Source organism: Cetorhinus maximus, chromosome 27, assembly GCF_964194155.1.
Source record: "Cetorhinus maximus chromosome 27, sCetMax3.hap1.1, whole genome shotgun sequence".
Taxonomy (NCBI): Eukaryota; Metazoa; Chordata; class Chondrichthyes; order Lamniformes; family Cetorhinidae; genus Cetorhinus; species Cetorhinus maximus.
The window spans coordinates 15,180,966-15,206,794 of NC_135905.1; the positions used below are offsets into that span (position 1 = coordinate 15,180,966).

The 25,829-nt window shown below is 40.8% G+C and overlaps 1 protein-coding gene across 3 annotated transcripts in view; it reads right to left on the bottom strand.

Annotated features, from left to right (window-relative positions):
* The window catches only part of kat6b (K(lysine) acetyltransferase 6B), a 170,474-nt gene that overhangs the window by 15,510 nt on the left and 129,135 nt on the right, over positions 1-25,829 (bottom strand). For all 3 annotated transcript variants that reach the window (XM_078530782.1, XM_078530784.1, XM_078530785.1), the window contains 3 exons: positions 15,732-15,825; positions 11,819-12,050; positions 10,512-10,671 (listed from right to left, as the gene is read on the bottom strand). In XM_078530782.1, the coding sequence (XP_078386908.1) occupies positions 10,512-10,671; positions 11,819-12,050; positions 15,732-15,825 (486 nt within the window). The remainder of the gene's footprint in view (positions 1-10,511; positions 10,672-11,818; positions 12,051-15,731; positions 15,826-25,829) is intronic.

Below are 25,829 nucleotides of genomic sequence, written 5' to 3' on the forward strand. Positions count from 1 at the left end.
AGCTGAAGTCATGGCTGCCAATAGTGGAGTGATTAAACACTAAAATAAAAGCAAAATACTGTGGATGCTGGAAATCTGAAATAAAAACAGAAAATGCTGGAAAAATTCAGCAGGTCCAGCAGCATTTGTGAAGAGAGAAACAATGTTAACATTGAGTCTGTATGACTCAAAAAATAGTCATAAGACTCTTCTGAAGAAGTCATACAGATTTGAAACGTTAACTCTGTTTCTCTCTCCACAGATGCTGTCAGACCTGAGTTTTTCCAGCATTTTCTGTTTTTATTATAGTGGAGTGATTAAAATCAGGAATGCTCAAGAAACGAGAATTGGAGGAGCGCAGGTATCTGGGTGGGGGGTGGGGGGGGGGGGGAGGGGGAGGATTGTAGAGCTCAAGGAGATTATAGAGATAGGCAGAGATAAGGCCAGAGAGGAATTTGAAACTAAACATGAGAATTTTAAAATCAAGGCACTGCTTGACCTGGAACAATTATATAATACAGACAGGTTGCAGGGCAGGGTTTGACATTCCTTCATACACATATTGGGAAGAATTCCTGCACCAGTTAGTTGCACCACTCTTACACCAATATAATTTAATTTGTGCCCATTGGTGATCTGGAGAGGTATTTAAACAGGAGTATCCTGGCTCAGTTCATTTGCATATCCATAGGAGCTGTAAATCTTGTGCGAAATGAGTGCAATCTGCTGGAGTGTTTGGAAATTAGAGTGCAATAGCAGGTCAGGGTAGGAGGAAGTTAAATATCAGTGTTTGAATCATAAACTGTCAACTGGAGAGCTAACCTATTGACAAATAACCTCTGAAGAAATGGACACATTTGTTCTACCAGACATATTTGCTCAACATTCTATTAATAGTTGCCTTAAGAGGGGTGAATTCAAAAATCTTACAGTTGACTGTATGTTTCCAATTCAGCAACACTATAACAACAACTTGCATTTATGGAGCACCTTTAATGTAATAAAACATCCCAAGGCACTTTACAGGAGTGTTATATAACATCTGTTACCAGGCCATGTAAGCAGATATTTGACCAAACTTTTGGTCACCTGGTCTGGGGTAAGTTTTAAAAGAGGAAAGAGAGGTGGAGGGTTTTAGGGAGGAAATTTCAGAGCTTAGGGACTATGCAGCTGAAGACATGGCCATCACTAGTGGAATCATTGCTCTCTTGAGCATTCCTGATTTTAGAATTGGAGGATATAGAAATCTTGGCCGGGCTGGGCGGGGGTGGTGGATTATAGGAGATTACAGAGAAAGGGAGGGGCAAGAGCATGGGGGAATTTGAAAACAAGGATAAGGACTTTAAAATCAAAGTATTGCTTGACTGGGATCATTTTAAACAATTCTTTCATGAGTGTGGGCATCACTGGCAAAACCAGTGGGATGTTGCCCATCCCTAATTGCCCTTTAGAAGGTGGTAGTGAGCCTTGTTCTTGAACTGCTGCAGGCCATGTGGTGTAGGTACACCTGTGCTGTTAGGAAGGGAGTTCCAAGATTTTGATCCAGCAACAATGAAGGAACGGTGATACAGTCCCAAGTCAGGGTGGTGTGTGGCTTCGAGGGGAACTTGCAGGTAGTGGTGCTCCCATGCACCTGCTGCCCTTGTCCTTGTGGGTGGTAGATGTCGTGGGGTTGGAAGACGATGTTGAAGGAACCTTGGTGAGTTGCTGCAGTGCATCTTGTACATGAGGCACGCTGCTGCCACTGTGCATAGGTGGTAGAGGGAGTGAATGTCGAAGGTGATAGATGGGGTGCCAAACAAGTTTATCCTGTAAGGTGTTGAGCATCGCCAAGGCTCCTTAGGCAGCACCTTCCAAACCCACGATCACTGCCATCTAGGACAAGGGCAGCAGATACTTGGGAACACCATCTCCTGGAAGTTCTCCTCCAAGCCACTCACCATTCTAACTCGGAAATATACTGCCGTTCCTTCACTGTCACTCGGTCAAAATCCTGGATCTCCGTCCCTAACAACACTGGGTGTACCTACACCACATGGACTGCAGCGGTTCAAGAAGGCAGTTCACCTTCTCAAGGGCAATTAGGGGTGGGTAATAAATGCTGACTTAGCCAGCGACGCCCACATACCGTAAATGAATTTTAAAAAATTCACGAGTGTCGTTGGAGCTGCACACATCCAGCCAGGTGGAGAGTATTTCATCACACTCCTGACTTAAGCCATGTAGATAGTGGACAGACTTTGGGGAGTCAGGTGGTGTGTTACTCACTGCAAAATTCCTAGCCTCTGACCTGTTCTTGCAGCCACAGTATTTATGTGGCTGGTCCAGTTCTGTTTCTGAACAATGGTAACCACCCCCATGATGTTGATAGTAGAGTATTCAACAATGGTAACACCGGTTGAATGACAAGGGGAGATAGAGTCATAGAGGTCTACAGCAAAAGGCCCTTCGGCCCATCGAGTCTGCACCGGTCAGACAAGTACCTAATTATTCTAATCCTATTTTCCAGCACTAGGCCCATAGCCTTGTATGCCATGGCATTGCAAGTGCACATCCAAATACTTCTTAAATGTTACGAGGGTTTCTGCCTCTACCACCCTTTCAGGCAGTGAGTTCCAGATTCCCACCTCCCTCTGGGTGAAAAAGTTCTTCCTCACATCCCCCCTAAATCTCCTGCCCCTTACCTTAAATCTACGCCCCCTGGTTATTGATGCCTCCACCAAGGGCAAAAGTTCCTTCCTGTCTACCCTATCTATGCCCCTCATAATTTTATACACCTCAATCATGTCCCCCCTCAATCTCCTCTGCTCCAAGCAAAATAACCCCAGTCTATCCAATATCTCCTCATAACTAAAACTCTCCAGCCCAGGCAACATCCTGGTAAATCTCCTCTGCACTCTCTCTAGTGCAATCATATCCCTCCTATAATGCGGATTCCAGAACTGCACACAATGCTCTAGCTGTGGCCTAACCAGCATTTTATACAGTTCCAGCATAACCTCCCTGCTCTTATATTCTATGCCTTGGCTAATAAATGCAAGTATCCCAAATGCCTTCTTAACCACCTTATCTATCTGTCGTGCTACCTTAAAGGACTGGTGGACATGGACACCAAGGTCCCTCTGATCCTCGGCACTTCCGAGGGTCCTACGATTCATCGTATATTTCCATGCCTTGTTTGTCCTGCCCAAGTGCATCACCTCACACTTATCCGGATTAAATTCCATTTGCCACCGATCAGCCCGTCTGACCTGCCTGTCTATATCCTCCTGCAATCTAAGACTATCCTCCTCACTATTTACCACCCCACCAATTTTCGTGTTATCCGCCCACTTACTGATCAACCCTCCTACATTCAAGTCTAAATCGTTTATATATACCACAAACAACAAGGGACCCAACACCATTGTGTGTGGAACCCCACTGGACACAGGCATCCAGTCACAAAAACACCCCTCGACCATCACCCTCTGCTTCCTGTCACTCAGCCAATTCTGGATCCAATTTGCCAAATTGCCCTGGATCCCATGGGCTCTTACCTTCGTTATCAGTCTCCCATGTGGGACCTTATCAAAAGCCTTGCTGAAGTCCAAGCAGACTACGTCAAATGCATTGCCCTCATCTACACACCTGGTCACCTCTTTGAAAAATTCAATCAAATTGGTCAGACATGACCTCCCCTTAACAAAACCATGCTGACTGTCCTTGATTAATCCCTGCCTCTCCAAGTGTAGATTAATTCTGTCCCTCAGAATTGCTTCCAGTAGTTTCCCCACCACTGAAGTTAGACTGACTGGCCTGTAGTTCCCTGGTTTATCCCTTCCTCCCTTCTTGAATAACGGTGTCACATTGGCTATCCTCCAGTCCTCTGGCCAGAGAGGTATTGAAAATTATTGCCAGTGCCCCTGCTGTCTCCTCCCTTGCCTCACTCAACAGCCTGGGATACATTTCATCCAGGCCTGGAGATTTATCTACTTTTAAGCCTGCCAGGCCACTTAGAACCTCCTCCCTTTCTATGTTAATTTCTTTAATTATATCACAGTCCTTCTGCCTGATTTCCATACCCACGTTGTCCCTCTCACTTGTGAACACCGACACATAAATAAAGGTTCATTTAGAACCTTACCTACGTCTTCCGGCTCCACACACAAATTACCACGATGATCCTTAATGGGCCCTATACTTTCCGTAGTTATCCTCTTACTCTTAATATACTTGTAAAATAGCTTTGGATTTTCCTTTATTTTACCTGCCAATGTTTTTTCATCCCCCTTTTTGCTCTCCTAATTTCCTTTTTAAGTTCCCCCCTACACATTCTATACTCCTCTAGGGCTTCCGCTGTTTTGAGCCCTCGGTATCTGCCATAAGACTCCCTTTTTCTCTTTATCCAATCCTGTATATCCCTCAACATCCATGGTTCCCTGGGTTTGTTGGTCCCACCCTTTATCTTTACTGGAATATGTTGGCCTTGTACTATCCCTATTTCCTTCTTGAATGAGTCCCACTGCTCTGACCCAGATTTACCTAAAAGTAGCTGCTCCCAGTCCACTCTGGCCAAATCATATATGATCTTATTAAAATCGGCCTTACCCAATTTATAACTCTGATTTCTGGCCCATCCTTGTCCTTTTCCATAACAACCTTGAATCTAACAGAGTTATGATCACTATCTGCAAAATGTTCCCCCACTGATACCTCTACACTTGCCCGGCTTCATTGCCTAAAATTAAGTCCAGGGCTGCCCCCTCTCTTGTAGGACGTTCTACGTACTGGCTTAAAAAGCTCTGCTGGATGCATTTTAAGAATTCCGCTCCTTATAAACCTATCACACTATGACTAACCCAGTTAATGTTGGGGAAATTGAAATCCCCCACTATTATTACCCTATTATTTTTACACTTCTCTGAAATTTGCCTACGTATCTGCTCTTCTATTTCTCTCTGCCTGTTTGGGGGCCTATAGTACACTTCCAGAAATGTGATTGCTCCTTTTTTGTTTTTCAGTTCTACCCACATGGCTTAATTTAAGGAGCCTTCTAAGATGTTATCCCTCCTTACTGCTGTAATTGATTCCTTGATCAATATTGCGATACCCCCTCCTGTTTTACCTCCTTCCCTGTCCCGCCTGAAGGCCCTATATCCTGGAATATTGAGCTGCCAATCCTGCCCCTCTCTCACCTATGTCTCTGTGACAGCAATGACATCATACTTCCATGAGTTAATTTGTGCCCTCAACTCATCTGCCTTATTCGTCAGATTCCTTGCATTAAAATAAATACCATCCAATCATGCCAAACTCTCTTGTGCCCTAACTGGCCTATAAATTCTATGCCTTCCAGACTCACTTGCTCTCTCTTCTAATTTTGGCATCTCCCCCTGATGAACCTCCTCTCAAGATCCCATCACCCTGCCAAGTTAGTTTAAACCCTCCCCAACAGCACTAGCAAACCTCCTCGCAAGGATCTTGGTCCCATTCCAGTTCAGGTGCAACCCTTGTACAGGTCCCACCACCCTCAGAAACGGTCCCAATGTCCCAGAAATCTAAAGCCATCCCTCCTGTGCCATCTCTCCAGCCACGCATTCATCTGGACTAACCTATTTCTATACTCACTAGCGCGTGGCAGTAGGTTACTACCCTTGAGGTCCTGTTTTTTAATCTGCTTCCCAGCTCCCTAAATTCTGCTTGCAGGACCTCATCCCTCTTTCTACCTATGTCATTGGTACCAATATGCGCCACAATCTCTGACTGTTTACCCTCCCCCTTTAGAATGCCCTGCAGCCGTTCAGTGACATCCTTGACCCTGGCGCCAGGGAAGCAACATACCATCCTGGAGTCACATCTACGGCTGCAGAAACGCCGGTCTGTTCCCCTTACTATCGAGTCTCCACTATTGCTCTTCCCCTCTTTTTCCTCCCCCCTCTGTGCAGCTGAGCCACTTACTGTGTCATTAGCGTGGCTGCACTCCCCAGAGGAACCGTCACTCTCACCATTTTCCAACACAGAAAAACGGCTCCTGAGCGAGATGCACTCTGGGGATTTCCTGACTACCTGCTAGACACCTTTCTTCTGACTAATGGTCACCCATTCCCTCTCTGTCTGCACCTCTGTAAGCTGTGGGGTGACTGCATCTAAAAACGTGCTATCCACGAAACTCTCAGCCTCACGGATGCACCTCAGTGCCTCCAGCTGCTGCTCAAGCTCCGAAACCCGGAGCTCAAGTAGCTGCAGCTAGTGGCACTTCCGGCTCACGTGGTCGGTCAGAGTGCAAGGAGCGTCTAGGACTTCCCACATGTTGCAGGCGGTACATAACACAGGACTGAGCTGTCCTGCCATGCCTCCAGTTGAAAAAACACACTCACTTTAAGTTAAATACAGTAAAAAAAAGTTAAATTATTTATGTACTTTAAATAAAAACTAGAGCTCTTACCTTTCCTTAGCTTAATCTATTTTAAACTGGAGAAAAACACTTACCCACTACTCACCAATCAGCTGTCACCTCTGTGCTGACGTCACTTTTTGAAGCTTCCCCACACTCGCGCTGGTCCTGATCTTTCCATCACTCTCTTGCGCTGTCTTGTGATATCACTCTTGTTATTTTCAACAAGAACTGACTGCAGGACACTCTTGCCAGACTGCATTCACTACGATGCTGACTGCAGGACACTCTTCCCAGACTGCTTCACAGTGATGCTGACTGCAGGACACTCTTCCCAGACAGCCTCACTGCGATGCTGACTGCAGGACACTCTTCCCAGACTGCTTCACTGCATTGCTGACTGCAGGACAATCCAGGAGATGGTTAGATTCTCTCTTGTTGGACATGGTCATTGCTAGCACTGCGTGGTGCAAATGTTACTTGCCACTTGTCAGCACAAGCTCGATTGTTGTCCAGCTCTTGATGCTCATGGACATGGACTGTTTCAGTATCTGAAGAGTTGGGAATGGTATTGGACATTGAGCTATCAGCAACAAATTCTCCACTTCTGACCTTTAGCTGGGCTAAGGACACTACCCTGAGGAATTCCTAAAATGACGTCCTGGGACCAAAATGATTAGCCTCCAACAATCACAACTATCTTCCTCTGCGCTAGATATGACTCCAACCAGTGAAGAGTTGTCCTCCTGATTCCCGTCGACTTAAATTTTGCCAGGATTCCTTGATGCCACACTTGGTCAAATTCTACCTTGATGACAAGGCCAGTCACTCTCACCTCCCCGCTTGAGTTCAGCTCTTTTGTCCATGTTTGGACCAAGGCTGTAATGAGGTCGGGACTAAGTGGCCCTAGTGGAACTCAAACTGAGCATCAGTGAGCAGGTTATTGCTGAATAAGTGCACTGGTGATGACACCTTCCATTACTTTACTGATGATCAAGAGGAAGCTGATGGCAGATTGGGTTTATCCTGCTTTTTGTGGACAGGACATACCTGGACAACTTTCCACATTGTTGGGTAGATGCCAGTGTTGTAGCTGTACTGGAAAATCTTGGCTAGGTGCATGGCTAGTTCAGCACAAGCCTTCAGTTCTATTGCTGGGCTGTTGTCAGGGCCCATAGCCTTTGCAGTATCCAATGTCTTGTGGAGAGAGTAGGATTGGCTGAAGACTGGCATCTGTGATGCTGGGGTTCTCAGGAGCAGGCCGAGATGGATCATCCACTTGCACTGTTTGCAAATACTTCAGCCTTGTCTTTTGCACTGATGCACTGGGCTCCCTATTGAGGATCGGATATTTGTCGAGCCTCCTCCTCTGGGTAGTTGTTTTACTGTCCACCACCATTCATGACTGGATGTGGTAGGACTGCCAGAGCTTAGATCTGACCCGCTGGCTGTAGGATTGCTAAGCTCTGTCTATCACGTGCTGCCGCCATTTGATATGCAAGTAGTCCTGTGTTGTAGCTTCACCAGATTGATACCTCATTTTTTGGTTATGTCTGGTGCTGCTCTTGGAATGCCTTCCTGCACTCTTCATTGAACCAGGGTTGATCCCCTGGCTTGATGGTGATGGTAGAATGAGGGATATGTTAGACCATGAGGTTACAGATTGTGGTTAAATACATTTCTGCTGCTGATGGCCCACAGCACCTCACGGATGCCCTGTTTTGAGCTGCTGGATCTATTCTGATTCTGTCCCATTTAGCACAGTGGTAGTGCCACACATGATGAGGGCATGCTCAGTATGAAGATGGGACTTCATCTTCACAAGAACTGTGCAGTGTTCACTCCTACCTATACTATCATGGGTAGATGTATCTGCAACAGGTCGAATGGCGAGGACAAAATCTAAACCTCTTCCCACCTGCCACAGGCCCAGTCTGACTGATATGTCCTGCAGGACTCGGCCAGCTTGGTTAGGAGTGGTGCTACTGAGCCATCCTTGGTGATGGACATTGAAATCCCCAACCCAGAGTACATTCTGTGTCCTTGCCACCCTCAGTGCTTCCTCTAAGTGGTGTTCAACGTGGAGGAGCACTGATTCATCAGCTGAGGTAGAGCAGTAGGCGGTAATCAGTAGAAGGCTTCCTTGCCCATGTGTGGCTTGATGCCACGAGACAATGTTGAGTGGTCCAGGGCAACTCCTGCCTGTCTGTACGCCACTGTGCCACTGCCTCTGCTGGGTCTGTCCTGGGTGAAGTTGGAAAGGTTATAAAAAAGCCAAGAACCTTTTCATAAATCTTGGATCTACTCAGCTTCAACTATATGAGCAATGATGCTGAAAGTGCCTTGGCCTGGTACTAGGGACACAATCCTTTCATTGACACTTATTACTTCCAGATCTTGGAAGATGGCTAACCTTTCAGCCTCTCACTTTATAATGTGCAATGATGCATCCTGGTTACGTGGTATCACGTTGTATTGCTAGTATCATCTGTCTGGATTCAGATAACTTGGAAAATGGCCTATCCATAGACCAGCTGAATCAAGGCAGGCCCCTTTCTATGCTGTTTCATTCCTGGGGCTGTTCCAGGATTGAACAGGACACCAGACTGGAAAGTTAGTTTGAGCTCTTTCCCAGCTCTGTTCACTGCAAAAGTCAGTTGCTATAATCAGATCCACACCTTCTATGATCAGAAAGTGGCAATTATATTTGTGCTGTAAATGGAACAGATTGCCAGAGGACCAAAAATGCATTAAGCAAAGAAAGGCATCCAAGTTGCCTGCCAAAGAAAGACATCCAAGTTGCCTGCCACATGTCCCTGTCCAATCCAAAAGACAGAAAATACAGAAATGCTCGACTGTAGCACTCAGTGTAAAAGTAGTTACGTTTATTTACAAGAGTAATAATGACATATAAGCAAGAGAATACAGCAAAAAGAGTGCTTGGCTTACACAACAGTTCAACTGTTTCAAAATAATACTTTATTTTGATCTAAGCAGGCTTTGGAACTCCATATAAAAGCAGTGCTTTATAGCTACACATGTAATCATGGTATGAATTAGTGTTGACATTCTTGTAAATACGATAAACGTTTGGTCATTGTGGTGGGATTTGATTACTTTTGACACATGATTTGTAAATCAAACAGCTTGGTTCTGAGAACAATCTGAGTGTCTGACAGACATCTACAAGTTTTACAGGCATTTAATTTTTCAAAGGCACAACAGAATTTTTGATGCAATAATTGTGTGTAATTATTTTGCTTGGAGAAACACAGGCCTCATGAAAATAGATATCTTTGGACAATATTTGTATACTGTGTCTTTTACACACAAGAATAAAGGAAATCTTGTAGGAATACAGCAAACCCAAGCTACATTCACATTCATGATACTTGGGACTGTTTAAAGTTTCAGCTTATAGTGCATAGAAACGTTTTCTCATTTGACACCTACTGTTCTCAAACAAGCCCTCGAGTGTCTCACTACCAGGACTGTAAGTAGGGTACATGAAATTCAAGAAACTTGCTGCCTCCTTCCCACCTAGAATCAGCCTTACATCCTTGTAACCTACCAAGCTACCTATCTGCCAAGACGGGCCATTGGCCTGAACTTGTTTTTTTTAATCCTATCTTTGGATCTTTGTCATATGCAGTTAGTTATTCTGGTTTCCTGGGTGCAGATGAAGACTTAGGATATTGGATTTCCCAGACCCCCATCAAATAAGGAGCATGGTCTCTTTTTGATGAAAGGTCATTGACCTGGGACACTGGGACCAATTTTAACTCTGTACTGGGGTGGGGGGAGAGATTTTGAATGGGTTAAAATCAGGTTTCTGTTTGTTTCCACAGATGCTGCCTGACCTAGTGAGTATTTCCAGCATTTTCTGCTTTCATTGGCCTTTTCATGTTTGCATTTGGATACTGCGCTCAACCATCAATTTTATATTTTATACAATTGCTCGCTGTTGCTAAAATATTATTTCTATGATTTAAAAAATATATTTATATCACTATAGCATGTTACAAAGAGGTCAAGCAAAACAACTTTTTTTTAATAAGTCAGTAAAATCTTCAAATAAAATAAAATCTTCCAATAAGAACAAGAGTAGAAACCAAATCTATTTCAGTGACAGCATCCAAACTATTAAAAAAAATACCTCTTTCTCAGCCTCCATCTCCTCTTCTGAAACAGCAGCACTGGACACTACCAGTGGAGTCCATCGCAGACTTTCTTGGTCCACTTCATTAACACGTGGATTGGAATGCAACTTTCCTATGTGCTCCTGAATCAGTTTTTGCCTTCGAATTATAACAAATCTACAAAACAAAGATGCATTTTGTATCATTACTTTTAATTTTGTTTTGACTCATCAGAGGGTTCACTAAATAATTGTCTCATTTATGCTGTCAGGAAAGTCCTCAACTGATCAGGGACTGCTTTTGTGAAAATTATTTGGTGGCGAGCATTTTGCTCCATTCTTAAAATAGCAATCTGTGTGACAAGCAATGGCATTATTGCAATTATGCAGATTCCTTAGTTCATTCATAAGACAATGTCCTCAACTATACATGTTTTTATGATGAGCTGCAATAACACAACTTTGCACTGTAGTGTTTCCAAATCGAAAGTTTAAATGCCTCATTGCAATTCTACACATTTCCTTCCTTAAAAGGATGCCACAATAGAGATCATTCATGATTTGTGAAATAAGCATTCTATTAAAGGTAGCTAGTTAATCAAATAACTGATTGCAACAAACAATGATTTAATACCTGAAATTTAATTTTATAATAATAAATGGGCACTATGAAGAGTGATAAAAACAGAAAATGCGGGAAACACTCAGCTGGTCAGGCAGCATCTGTGGAGAGATTAACACAGTTAATATTTCAGGCTGATGACATTTCATCAGAGCTCCATCAAGTATAAAAAGAGCCTGCACACGATTTTATGAGAGTTCAACTGGAATATCTAGTTGCTACCTTAAAAATTACATTACTAGGCAAATGGAGAAATTGCCTTGTCAATTCTTTCTGAAATACCTCAACACACTTCACAGACAATGCTTTTATATTGCACTCATCGTACTTGTTGTGCAGGCTCATGTTGCCAGATGTCATGCGCAGCCTGTAAGCAAATTTGCCAGGATTCATTAAGGTCAGCTTTTACCACTATGAAATTCTTAGCACCTATTTTAACTATTAGAATAGGTAGTTGAGAATTTCTTTAACATGTATATCATAAATTCCATATGAAACCTGGAGTAGGGAGTTAAAGGCTGCAGGGTTGAGTAGTTAAAGGTTGCAGGGTTTACCAGAAGATACACAACTGAATGATAAGTAATTCATAGAGATGATTTCAATCATGGCATCTGAAAAATGATTCTAGTTAAGTGATGTAGCCATGTATAGTTTGTCAAAACTAAGGCCTTGAACTATTTTATAATTTATATATTATACCTACTTGCAATGTTGCTTGTCAATCATCTTCAGCTGCTGTAGAGTCATTGCAATGTCATGTGGACACATCCCTGTTTCCCTGCTAATACCCTTTATACTGATATGCTTGTCCTGATGCCGTTGCAGGTATTCTAATATTACACTCTTCCAGTATGCCAGGTACGAAAGCCGTCCCAGGTCAGACAGGGGCTTTTCAGGTGATCCTGCCTGTCCTTCTTGCCTTGAAAGTAAGTAGCCTGCATACAGACCATAGAAAATTCCATTAAAAAGAACTCAGAAACAAAAGAACATTTAATCCATTTTGTCACTTTGATCCATATATTGGGCGAACTCAGACTATTTTCTCACAGTTTGAGGTAACCCACATAAACCAGATGTTGAATTTAACACCTTTGGGAGGATATTTTATGAGTGCCTTTCAGTGAAATCATAGCCTCGAGAAAGATTTTTTGGCCCCTTTCAAACAGAATGTTGTATGTCCAAAAAAGATGGGAGAATTTTTTTTTCAATGGGGGAGATAGAAACAGGATTACGTGTTTTACAATAATTTAAATTTTTAGAACAATGTACTTTCCAGTTTTACTATCATCTACAAATAGTCATTATTTAGTCCTGTGGCTAATCATTTAGTGCATTAAATAAGTTTGTGGAGAGCAGTGAAACAAGCCATTCTATGGGGATGAGCAAAAAAAAGGCGCTGGTTATTATATATTGCTGAAAAGGAAGCATCGTCCCAGCTGAATGAGACAAGAGGAAGCAGTGATAAACATAAATGCCAAAATTTTAAAGGAAACAAAAAGAAATTTGCTGGAAGATGTTCACCAACATTTAGCTAAAGACATGTGTCTTATCGTTTTCTGTGCACATCAATACAATTGCCTCATCAGGTCCAAAACAACATGCTCGGGAACTTCTACACAAGGCATGACTTAATCTTTACATAGTGTTCACTTTGCAAGAGACACTGAAGTTATCTTTAAATCACAATTAGAGAAAACCCATACTAGATAATTATTAGAAGTTGGCAGCTGTCATCATTTGGAAAATGCACTTCAGAAGGCAGCAGGGAATTGGTTGAAAGTAAAGAGTATGAGCTTCCTGTGATTAACATTGGCTACACAGGTCAATACATAACTCAACTGAAAAATGATTAGACAAAATATAAAGTCATCTTAAAGATTTATTTTGAATTTGGAAGTAGCAGGAGAATTAAAATAGGAATATAAATAAAATGGACAAAGGAATAGAGTGCTGCATTTCAGATGGTTTCAGATAATACTAAGTTAGGAGGTATAGTTAGTTGTGTAGATGTGAGCAGAAAGCTGCAAAAGGATAAGTTACTGGACGAATCTATGACAGAGAGTTCAGTATGGAGAGATCCCCACTTGGGATCTGAGAAAGAAAAACTGTAATATTTTCTCAATGATGAGGAACTAGGAGATTTTTAAAATTGATTTTGTGGATGTGGGTGTTCCTGGCTAGGCCAACATTTATTGTACAACCCTAGTTGTCCTTGTTAGGTGGTAGTGAGCCACCTCCTGAACTACTGCTATCTGTAGGCTGAAGGTACTCCCTAACGCTGTTAGGGTGTTCCAGGAATTTGATCAGTAGCTATAAAGGTACGGTGATCATGTCTAAATCAGAAAGGTGTGTGCCTAGGAGGGCAACTTGAAAGTGGTGCTGTTCCCATGCATCTGCTGCCCTTGCCCTTCTCTCTTGCTTTCGAGTCATTTTCTCTTTCCATTTGCTTCACTTTGTTTTGACCATTTGTCCAACATTTTACTCTTCTTCATTATATTAGCTAATTCTCTTTTTTATGTTCTTTAGTCTTTTTCTGTCCTCAGAAGCAAAAATGATGCAGGACAATGTTATAGCATGGAACTGGGCATAAACATTGGAGTGAAAATGAAAACATATTTTGGGGATGGGAAAGCAGAATGAAAAGGCGCAGGTGAAGAAGCAGAAACATCTCTGATCATATCGTAACTCAAAGATGCTACAGTATAAATAGAACTAAGATAATGAGCCAAACGACAATGCAACAGTTAGCAAGCAGAAATTGAGAGAATAACCAGCAAACTATGAAATGCTGACAAAATGTTGCAGCCATCCAAAATCAGTCAGCATTAAATCAACAGAAAACAGCCAGATTCCATTCTGAAATCTCTCTTCCTGGGAACAAGCAATAAGGTACACTGTCTTTAAAACATTAGAATTGTCACCTGCATTTTAGGTTAATATTCACACAATACAATAGTAAAATGTTTTATGTTTTTTTTAAACCTGTAACAATGTTTTTTTAAAACAATTTCAAATTGTACATAAAATGAAGGCACAAGTCTATTGAGGAAATAATTGCCCCCATAGGAATCTGTCAATTTTTCAATTAATGTAAACAAAACAATGCACTAATTTCTGCAGTGTCAAATCACTTTTCCCTTTAACAAATAAAGCTGCTTTTACATCAGCTTATATTACAATGCAGCTTATACATTATGTATACACAATCTATTAATACTGCAACCAAACCCTGACAAATGCCTTTACTAAAAGACTATTACTCAAAACATTGAACATACTACTCCCAATAACTAATAACACAAAGACCACAGGAAAAATGAAACACAACCAAACAATGCAGGCAAGTTGCCTATGAGTTACCCAAAGCATTATACTATATCTGTTGTAAATTTGAAACATATAGAGAATATGGGAGCTTTCTATACAAGACTTATTATTAGAACCCCATCATCCTTCCAAAATAATTTGTTACAATGACAGAATTAAATGTTCTAATAGAGATTCCACACCAGCACCATGTTGAAACCATTCTATAGAAACAATTACAATAAAACCAAATTCTGCAAAAAACATAGGAACAGCTTAGGTAAGGCAAATCTCTCAGAGTACTGTGGGCCCTCCCAGCTGCACTGAGGACTATATTTTGGCAAAAGCCAACAGTACATATTTATTGTGCAAAGCAAAATCCCAGCATTCATATTATTTTATGCATGATGTGATATAAACAGTTAAATCTTGTCAGTCCCATTACCAAGCTGATATTCTAAGAGACAGATAGTGCTTGGTTGCTGTGAATGCAAGTCAAGTGACAGCAATGAAGAGGTCAGAGTTGGAATGTTTCTATCCAAATGTTTCGAGACCTCCTGCAGCCTTTCAGAGGCCCATGAGAACAGCCCAGGCGCTCATAACAGAAGATCTCATAAAGCAAGTTGTTTTTCACTCCCCATTACTTTGTAATGGGCATACATATTTGCATGCTGAGCTATGTGTTCCTAGGACACAGAAGAGGCAGCCTGGGAATATGGCCAGTACATACTGCATCTTTAATGCCATTGTTTCAATATTACAGAACTTGAGAATGCTTTGTCTATAACGCAAGGGACATTCTTCCACCGAGACTTTGAAAGTGATCAATGACCATTTCCTGAAAGCATCAGAAGTAATTTTCAAAATGCATCATGTGCTTCATTTGGTTTCCTATTGCTTGAATATAATTATTATATTTGCAAATGCTTTTGAAATATTTTACATTTTTCTTGTACCCAACTGTTTGATCTATAGAACATACTGATTAAACTGACTGCACTCTGTTTCATTTCAACCTTTAACAATTTGTTTCAGCCTACTGGCTTTGTGTGCTGGCATATGCTCTGACAGTTGTATTCTTAATTCAAGCTGAGAGGAATCAGAAGGGTAAAATTTCATACTTGAATGAGTATCAAGCCCTAAAATAAGTGACAATATTCTATTACTTAATGATGCACAAATCAAAGCAGTCACATCAAGATTAAAATGCATGCATTTACCAATTTCTGTAGCCCATTACTTACAAGAACACCCCCAACTCTCTAACAAAGATCATTGAAACATGGTTTCAAACAAAACAGAACACTTACTGAAATCAATCAGGAACCTTCCAAAGCCTTGCCTTTGGTACTGGGGCATAATCATTATGCAGGAGACATTGTACTTCTGTTGGCAAAGCTTTTCCTGAGGGAAGGAGAAATAGACCTAGTTTGTCAGTGCACTGCTGATGCAGACAACACATGTCACCTACCACTGTCCTTGCAAAATGTCACACTAATCTAGGCAAACACTGATTGTTAATAACAATGATATATGACAATCTGTTACTGTGGTTTTCAATCAAATCCAAGTTGTCATCTTTGCTGTTTGACAAACTGTTAATGCACAAGGTTTATCCATGTCATAAAATCCATTCAACTTAATTTTTCAATATAGCAATCTAAGAACGCACTTCTTAAAAAAGCATGGTGTGTATAGCAGCCTCCTTTGAAATGCATCTCAGGCACATTTAACATTTAAAAATGTTTAATGGGTTATATTTTGTACAAACCATAATACGAATGTATAATTCAAATTAACATCTGACAGTTAATGGAATCAACTTAACGTATAAATGTTGTACTGCTCCAGAAATAAGCACATTTTAAACAGTGCAGCAGAGTAATTTAAAATCATTTAACATATTTTGTTAATGATCAATATACAGCAGAGAATTAATGCACCATGGTGCTACATGAATCGCACTACATTTTGTTAGGCTGATCCAAATGATAAATGTATTCCAAAACTAGCATACTTTGTTACACCTGCACCAAAAGGTGGAAGGAAAGAATACATACCTTTATGTGCAGTCTTCATTTTCCAAATTAAACTAACATCCATATGACATGGGCAAGATCAACTTATCCACAGGAAAGTCACTAGGAATCCCTAGCCCTTTAATATGCAGCCCTCTTGTTGCGCTGCATGATACCCAGCATTGTTACCTTCAGGCATTCATTTTAAAAAGTCAAATTGAGACAATTAAACAAGGAAAACTGCTGGCCTCAACTTGCACATGGCCTAATTCAGCGCATGGAAAATAAAACTTTCAAAATTACCTCGGTGGGGATAGGAAAAATTATTACGTTTTTAAAAAATGCTACAGTGCTTTATTTGATATCTACGGCTTATGGAAGATAATGTCAGAGAGGAAAGAAGATGCAGACTTCCCTTGCTTACTATTAAAACTATAGTGCTGTCAAATTGTACAGCATAATTTTAATAAAGTGTGAATTAATTCGGATAGAGGTTGTCAAATGCTATTTAATGTAATATTGTTGAAATTACCCTGCACAGTAGCTACTGTTGAAATGTAATATTTAATATTGTCAATAGGTTCTTTTTCCAGTACTAATGCAGGTGTTCAGCCTTGGCTCTGTGGTATACTCTTACTTCTGAGTCAGTTCAACACTGAGGGAGTGCTGCACTATCTGATATGTTGTTTTCTGGATGAGACATTAAACCAAAGCCCTATCTCCTTTTTCAGGTGGACATAAAATCCCATGACACCATTTGAAGATGAGGAGGGGAGTTCTCCCTGGTGTCCTGTCCAATAATATCCCTAAATCAACATAACTAAAAACAGATTGTCTAGTCAAATGGTATTGTTGTTTGTGGGACTTTTTAAAAAAAATGTTCTTGGGGATGTGATCCTCACTGGCAAGGCCAGCACTTATTGCCTATTTCGACTTGGCCATGAAAAGGTAGTGATCGCCACCTTCTTCAACTGCTGCAGCTCTTTTGCTGAAGGTACAGTTACAATGCTTTTTTTCCTGTAGCAGATTGATATAAATCTGTGGCTTGTAAGGCCATTTCAGAGAGCAGTTCCACTGCTGCGGATCTGGTGTCATGTGTAGGCCAGACCGGGTAAGATTCTTCCCCTTAAGGTCATCAGTGAACCAGATGGATTATTGCAACACTCTGGTCATTTCATGATCATTATAATGAGACTAGCATTTTATTCCAGATTTATTAATTAAGTGAAATTATTTTGCCCAGCTGCTGCAGTAGGATTTGAACTCATGTTTCTGGAGCATTAGTCTGGGCCTTTGGATTTCTAGTACATTACCACTATCTCCCAATTTATGCAAATTGGTTACTGCATTTTGTACATTATAACAGCGACAACACTTGAAAATTGCTTGCAAAGCACTTTGGAGTGCCCCTGAGGTCATGAAAGGCACTGCAAGTCTTTCTTTTCTTCACTAAGTTTTTTGCCCAGAGGGTACCAACACTTCACTGAATTACATGAAAACTCTCCTTGCATTCCAATTCGGAACTGTATCTGAGGGGAAAGAAAAATGGTGCTGCAATCTATTGGACAACATTTAGTTTCAGTAGCATCTTAAACAGAAATACTGGACATGGTCCAATGTTGTTCTCATGTTAAATGAAATAATGGAGATCAGTGACCACACAATCAATTCAATCAAATTGGCTGACATAACAGCAATCAGAATGGCAATTTTCCACATTGGGAACTACATTACAATAGTAGCCTCAGGCCCCAGAGAGAGTGTATATTATCTAGTACTTCAGTTTGAGCAACATGAGATTTAGATCTAATTCAGGTTTTTCACTGCACTCTTACATTAATAGGAGGCTTATTTTACACACTCCTTCTCAAATCTAGAAATTTATTTCTGCAATTATATCTCAAATTAAACTTTTAACCAAAGTTGATCCTCAACCTGAATAATTAAGTACCAGTATAGCTACAGCACTACCTAGGAAGGGTATGATTTTTATCACTATTTAGCAGTTCTACAAATGTAGGATATTACGTGCTGATATCTTATCCCCTTTTCTGGAACCAAATTTCATGTTGTTAATCACTTACAGCAGTAAACCTTAGGTCTGTAGCATTTTAAAGTAAAAGAAAGGACTTGGTGTTTTTCACAACCTCAGGATATCCCAAAGTGCTTTATAGTCAATGAGGAGATTTTGAAGTGTAGTGAGTATTATAATGTAGGACATTCTGCAGCTAATGTGTGTGTAGAGCAAGGTCCCATAAACAGCAATGACCAGATGATCTGATTTAGTAATGTTGGTTGAAGCGTATAAACTGATTGGACACAGATGAACTCCCCTGGCTCTTCTTCAAAATAGTGCCATGGGGTTGTTCAAGTCCACCCAAGAGGGCAGATGAGGGCTTGGTTTCACATATCATTTATACAAAAGTCCTCAAACTTTCATGATGATTGACATAAACTGTGGTTGTTCTGTTTTAAAGGGGTCTGCAGCTACTTGAATTGGGAAAAAGTTATAAGAATATAAGAAATATGATCAGGAGTGAACAATACAGCCCCTCAAGCATGCTTCTGCCCATTTGATAAGATCATGGCTGATATTCAATCTAAACTTCACTTCCCTGCCTGATCCTCATATCTCTTGATTCCTTTAGAGTCCAAAAATCTCAGCCTCAAATATACTCAATAACTGAGCTTCCACAGCCCTTTGGGGTAGAGAATTCCAAAGATTCACAACCTTAAGTGAAGAAATTTTCACCCTAGTCCTCAATGGCCAACCCCTTATCTTGAGACCATGTCCCCTAGTTCTAGACTCTCCAGCCAAGGTGACAGCACCTCAGCATCCACCCTATCAAGTCCTCTGAATCCTGAATTGAACTAAACGGGTAGAACAAGGTTCCGAGCAATATGGACAGGACAAAATATGCTGCAGAGTGGCCTAAATAGGTTCAATCAGTTATTCAAAATGCCTCATAACATTGTGTAGATGTGATAATTTCAACTTGTTTGTGCCATGTGCAAATTTTGTTTTATTTTGTAATTTTTGAAAGTCTCTAGCAAAATAGGGACCAATTGTTTTAAGTATCGTACCTTGAAACTTATTCAGAGAAACCTTTACATTTCTCTATCGCAGCCAGGTGGTTCGCCAAGCATATCAAATCACAATTGTAATTGCTTTGATAAAAATGTTAGGCTAGTTTACAGTTGGAGAGGATGTAGAACCATCAAAATTTACTTTATATTCCTACCACAGATTTGAAGTCTCCAAATTAAATAACACGCTTACCTACAACTACCTACTGGCTTATAATATTTGGCTTAAGGCTGTCCTGTCACATTCTGCTCCATTGAGAAACTACAAAAATAAACACCTAATATTGTATATGAAGGCAGTGATAACACAATCTGATTAAAGACTAATTGTTCTAGTCACTTGATTGTAACAGTTGTCAGGTGACTGCCACAGGAATCTTAAACACAGAAATTTGCAACATATGCAAGTTGCAATATGTGGAGGTTGTGTGCACCTAACCATGAATTACATGATAAATAATGTTCAAGAAAAGCATCCATCTTAGTAGGCTTCTGACAGCTTCCCTATTTAAACTTGAATTACCTGTTTAGTTAAATAATTATCCTGCCTTTCCCTAGCTAACAAATTGCCTTTATTATTCGCACCGGATGCCAACGACAGAACCTGATCGCCTTTCATCAATGTTGCTTTCTCTTCCCAATCAATTCCACCTTTCTCCCTTCTACCATTTTAGCTGGTCTAGGATGTGTAAATTGGAAAGATTGGAAAAGGGGAAATTTGTATTAAATAGCTAAAAATTAGAGCATAAAAGCAAAATCATTTATTTATGCTTAAATATAGTCTATGTTATAATTAGAAACCAGTGATTTAATGAGACAAAAAGCTATTGAGTTGATAGTCAATGTCTTTTAATGGAAAACAGGTGGTCATTAGGTTTTGCAACATTTATTTTCTAAGCCTTCACAAGCTTGCTCTAGATTGCCGCTTTATCTAGTTAATCTAGAGTTGATACCTTCCAACAGAGAACCAATCTACCACCTGAATTGTTATTAACTACAATTATATTGCGCAGTGTTATCACAATCAATTAAGCGCCTGGAATTTTGTAGCCAGTGACAAAGCAATGGCATGTGCAGCTGACCTTGACAAAAGCTGTCCACAAAGATCTAGCGATCTCAGGGATCGCCAGGCATCCAGCAATGATATCATCAAACAAAATAAACAACCAATCACATGGAAGAGTTCGCGGACAGCAAACCAGGAAGTAAAATGTACTGATTGTTCTTTCTTCACTTCTAATTAATTTTGCAGAGAGCAAAATAAAGCTTGGAACATACACATTAGAATCTGAAATATAAACACACTAACGTTAAAATAAAAACTATGGAATTGTCATAATGGAAAAATTTGACCGTACATAAAATGAAAAATTAGTATTCCAGGGTTAGAGAGGTTCTTCAGAAGTAGTTGTGATTTAGTATGCTGTTAAAAGCCCAGTTATATCTTATTAACCATACTTAATGTTTTCAGGGAAAAAATTTCCCCCCGTTTGTGGGGGGGGGGTGGAAAGAGTGCGGGAGCAGGCATGCCACCATTTTATGTGGTGTGACGTCTGCCAGGAAGCACTATGCGTTCCCTGTGCAGGCGGGGTGGGGGGGGGGGGGGGGGGGTGGATTCCCTCAGTCGGGAGTGCACAAAAGAACGCACTGATTTCCCTGAGGCTAAGTGCTACCTCAGGGAGATCGGCTCCGAATTAAAATTTGCAATATAAATGATAGAAATATTTCCGTAACATGTCCCCTCATGTGACACTGTCACATGAGTTGGGACATGTCCATAACTTTAACTGAAACCTTTATTAAAAATTTAAATACCCTCATGAAACCTTATCCCGCCCTGGATGAAGCTTCACGCTTTTTCTGAAGCCGACCAGGCTCCCGACCTGCCCACCAACCTTAAGGTTGGATGGGCAGGTCCATTAATGATTTTAATTAGTTTCTCAATGGCCTCAATGGGCCATTGACAGGTCGGTTGGCGGCTGCACCCCCGCCAACCTGCAAATGGAAATGACGTGGGGTGACGTCGGGAGTTCCACCTGACGTCATCCCGTGTCATTTTACGTGTCGGTGAGCGGGCTCCGCCCCTGCTCGCTAACTGGAAGATCCTGCCCCAGGAGTTTCTACAATGATACTAAAGCATAAAGGGGGAACTTCTCGTCAGTTCAGTGCAATTCCATCAGCAGAGGCTTCAACAGTGCACCCTATGGAAAAGGATAGAATCACTGACAGCAACTTCAGGATTTCGATGTTTTACTGTATCAGTGGATACGAGGGGTCGCTGGCAGTTTTGGAGGGGTAATGATGATGAATGTGAACAGTTTCATTGTCATAATAATCGCAAAGTCTGGGCCATTATAAGCAGGAGCAGAATTATTTTTTTAAAACTTCAAGGAAATTGGAAAAGAATAGTAAGCTTAGTACCATAAGATCACAAACAGGATTGTAAAAATGTCACTAAAAGGGTTTAAGTAAGATTTAAAGAATGAATTTAGACATTTTATCCATTCATATGGTGATATATTTATAACAAACTATTCATGTGGATAATCTGGGAGTTATTCATAACTGGGCTAGGTTTGAAAAGGTAAGTAAATCCCCTCATCATTACATTTTGTTGAGGCCTCCTGCAAGTTGGAACATTTTTGAATAAATTGCATATAGTTATGCAATGCAATTAGGAACAAAAGGATGTTTTTTTTGTACATTTTAATACACTAGGCAACATTTCAGCACAAGATGAAAAAAAGAGAAAAAGTGGATTCTGGTCTGTGAAAACATGCATAAATGCTCACTCAATTAAGGTAATTATTGCCAACAGATGCTGACAGTTGTACTTTGCCTATACTGCATATTTACAGTTTTTATTCCCTTCTATATCTCCTTAGCACTACCTCTGACACAAACAAAGGAGTTGTACTGAGGCTGATTGAATCCATCCTTTCTGAACTAACCCAGGACCAGAGCAAATCATCTTCCTCATAAGTAAACACAAAATGAGTTAAATGGTTCACTTTGAAATTCTGTAATACACAAATACAAAAATAGTTCCACTATACCCAGGTACTGAAAAATGATAAGATAATAAGCATTTAACTGTGAATCTTATTTGCATACCTCTGATTCAAATAAAAAGAAAATCGAACAAGTATTCTATATTTCATCATCAATCTTGGTCTAGTGTGTGGAGCAAACACTTAATAACTGGGTTGTAGATTTTTGATTAAAGTCAGTCACCATGGTGTTCCTTTCGGTCCACTTCAAAGTTGACAACAGCAGTTGTTTTGGATTCAAGCACAATAGCCAACAGTCACTACAACACCCAAACCCATTTACATGAATCTAATATTTCATCACCTTCCTGACAGTGCTTTTATCAACTAATTTCCAAGTAATAACTTATTCTGGAATAGGCACAAATAATGGGTATGGACAAATTGAATCTACAGGTGTAGCTGTATCTACATTTGCAGACATAAAACCTATCATTTTCCACAAGAAAATCAGATGATTAGATTTGAAACTATCCTCCATAATATATTGACCTCTGGAAAACACAAGCAGGTACTTTAGTTGACCAAACTCAAGTGCTAGTGAATAAAACTATCATCCAAAAGTTATTACTCTGATTATGTCCATTTATTTCTTTTCACCGAAACTCCGTTAGCTTATTTTTTTTTCCTTACATTCATATAAACACAAATTAGGTAATCCTTCACAATGCTTAATATACTCTCCCTAATTCTCCTTAGATGATGGTCTGCTCTGTTTCATTTGTGTCTCCTCCTCCCCCATTACTATTTTGAAACCCCTCCCACTGCCTTCTGAAGAAGTCATATAGACTCAAAACGTTAACTCTGTTTCTCTCTCCACAGATGCTGTTAGACCTGCTGAATTTTTCCAGCATTTTTAGTTTTTGTTTCAGATTTCCAGCATCCACAGTATTTTGCTTTTATCCTATTTATGCTGTTTATTTGTATAGAAGTATCACCTCAACTCAGGTGAAGGACCACCCCCATCTATACTGTTCGCCTCACCCAAGAATATGAATAGTTTCTGCTAAAACCATACTAAATTTACACAAAAGGAAAAAATGCATTTTAAAGTATTTCAACAGAACTATTATATTAAGTTATGTGATTTACTGGATTTACAGCTAATTGGTTTATTCACTAATTTTAATCATTTTGTGAATTAATCAATCAGGGTTGGTCCAAGATGGACATCAGGATTAAAGGCAGCAAAGGTGGTGGGCTCTGGGATTGCTATGTGAAATGTAGTAGTTGGGGGAGTCATACTCTAGGAGACAGTGGGGACCAAGTCTGAGAATAATAAGTGCATGAAGTTTGCTAGCATGGGACCACATGGTGGCTTAGGCATTTTAAACTGTGGCAAGAATTTTTCAGATGGTGGTGTTTCCCTCCTGGCCACCTGAAGAATCAATGGAGAATGTATTGTAACCAATACTGGCTGTTAATTAGCTGGAGATGGGGCTTCTGCCCCTCACTCAGTAGGAAGTCAGAGCGCTGCTCAGACTAGATTGGCTGGCAACGCCAGAAGCTGCAGTGGACAGGACTGGCACTACAAGTAGTTGCCAGAATCTAAAGGCTGGGAATCCAGGACCAAGTAAGTGTGGGAGTTGGGGGGGGTCTCAGGGTGGGTAGGAGAGGTGAAGCAAGCAGGATGGGCAGAGGGGAGATGGGGGTGTTGGTGGAGAGGCCGGGGGTGTTGTATTGTTTGGGGGAGGGGGGCGGGGGTGGGGAGCATCTGATGTCAAAAGCAGCCTGTTGATGTAGGCACCACCCCCTTCCTGCCCAAAGCCTGGGCAGAGTCACTTTCCAGATTTCCCACTGCTGCTGGATTCCTCTCACCAGCCTGAAAATTGGGTGGGAAACGGTCCTTAAGTGATTGGGACGGGCAGGAGGCCAGTGGGAAGGCCATTCAAGGAATTTTATGGGCCCCACCCACTTGCAAACCCAATCGGTGAGTGGGGGGGGAGAACATAAAATTTTGCCCTCAGGAAACAACATGGCAGTCAAAAGAAAGGAAAATATGTCTGATTGATTTGATTGGTTTGTTTTACTGTAATTGCTGGTTCATGATTGATAGCTATGGAAAAATGAGTAATTGGTTGGTTTTTTGTCGACTGATGCTTCATGATAGCTTTCCTTGTGTGTCCACTGGATTGTAATTGTTAGGTTTTCCTAACTGATGAACAAATTAATGTAGTTAACTTAAGTGACTAATTATTTGGGATTAACATTAACATGATGCTTTTAAACGTAACATTTATTATAGAATGGTACCAATAGTCCCACTCCCCCATCTTATCCCTGCAGCTTTGCAATTTTTTTTTCTCTTCAGATGATTCCCTTTTGAAAGCCTCAATTGAATCTGCTTCAACCACACTCTCAGGCAGTGCATACTAGATCCCAACCACTCGTTTCATTAAAAAAGTCCTCATGTTTCCATTGCTTCTTTCGCTAATCACCTTAAATCAGTGTCCTCTAGTTACAATTTCCATTGTACTAGGTTTATACTAGTTTACTACACTAGTTTAAAAACTTACAATTATAGAGCAATTTTTCACTTACCACGCGCTGTTCTGTTACTGCATAATTAGCAATGATAGAACTGTTTTTTTTGGGTTAGCTGACACTGGCTTTTGGAAGTTAGTTAGAGAACCCCTATTCTATGTGTCAATATTTATAGATGATTTCCAGGTAACCCCAAACCTCAGTTCCTCCCCGGAGTAATATTTAGACCATAAGACCAGAAGATGTAGGAGCAGAATTAGGCCATTTGCCCCGCTGAGTCTGCTCCACCATTCAATGAGATCTTAGCTGATCTGATAATCCTCAACTCCACTTTCCTGCCTTTTCCCCAGAACCCTTGATTCCCTTACTGATTAAAAATCTGGTTACCTCAGCCTTGAATATACTTAATGACCCAGCCTCTACAGCCCTCTGCAGTAAAGATTTCCACAGGTTCACTACCGTCAGAGAAATTATTCCTCCTCATCTCTCCCTTAAATGGCGACCCCTTACACTGAGATTATGCCCTCTGGTCCTAGATTCTCCCACAAAGGGAAACAACCTCTCAGCATCTACCCTGTCAAGCCCCCTAAGAATCTTATACGTTTCAATAAGGTTGCCTCTCATTAAACCTCTCACCTCTCACTAAACTCCATTGAGTACAGGCCCAACCTACTCAACCTTTCCTCATAAAAAAATCCCTCCATACCCGGGATCAACCTAGTGAACCTTCTCTGGACTGCCTCCAATGCCAGTATTTCTTTCCTTAGAT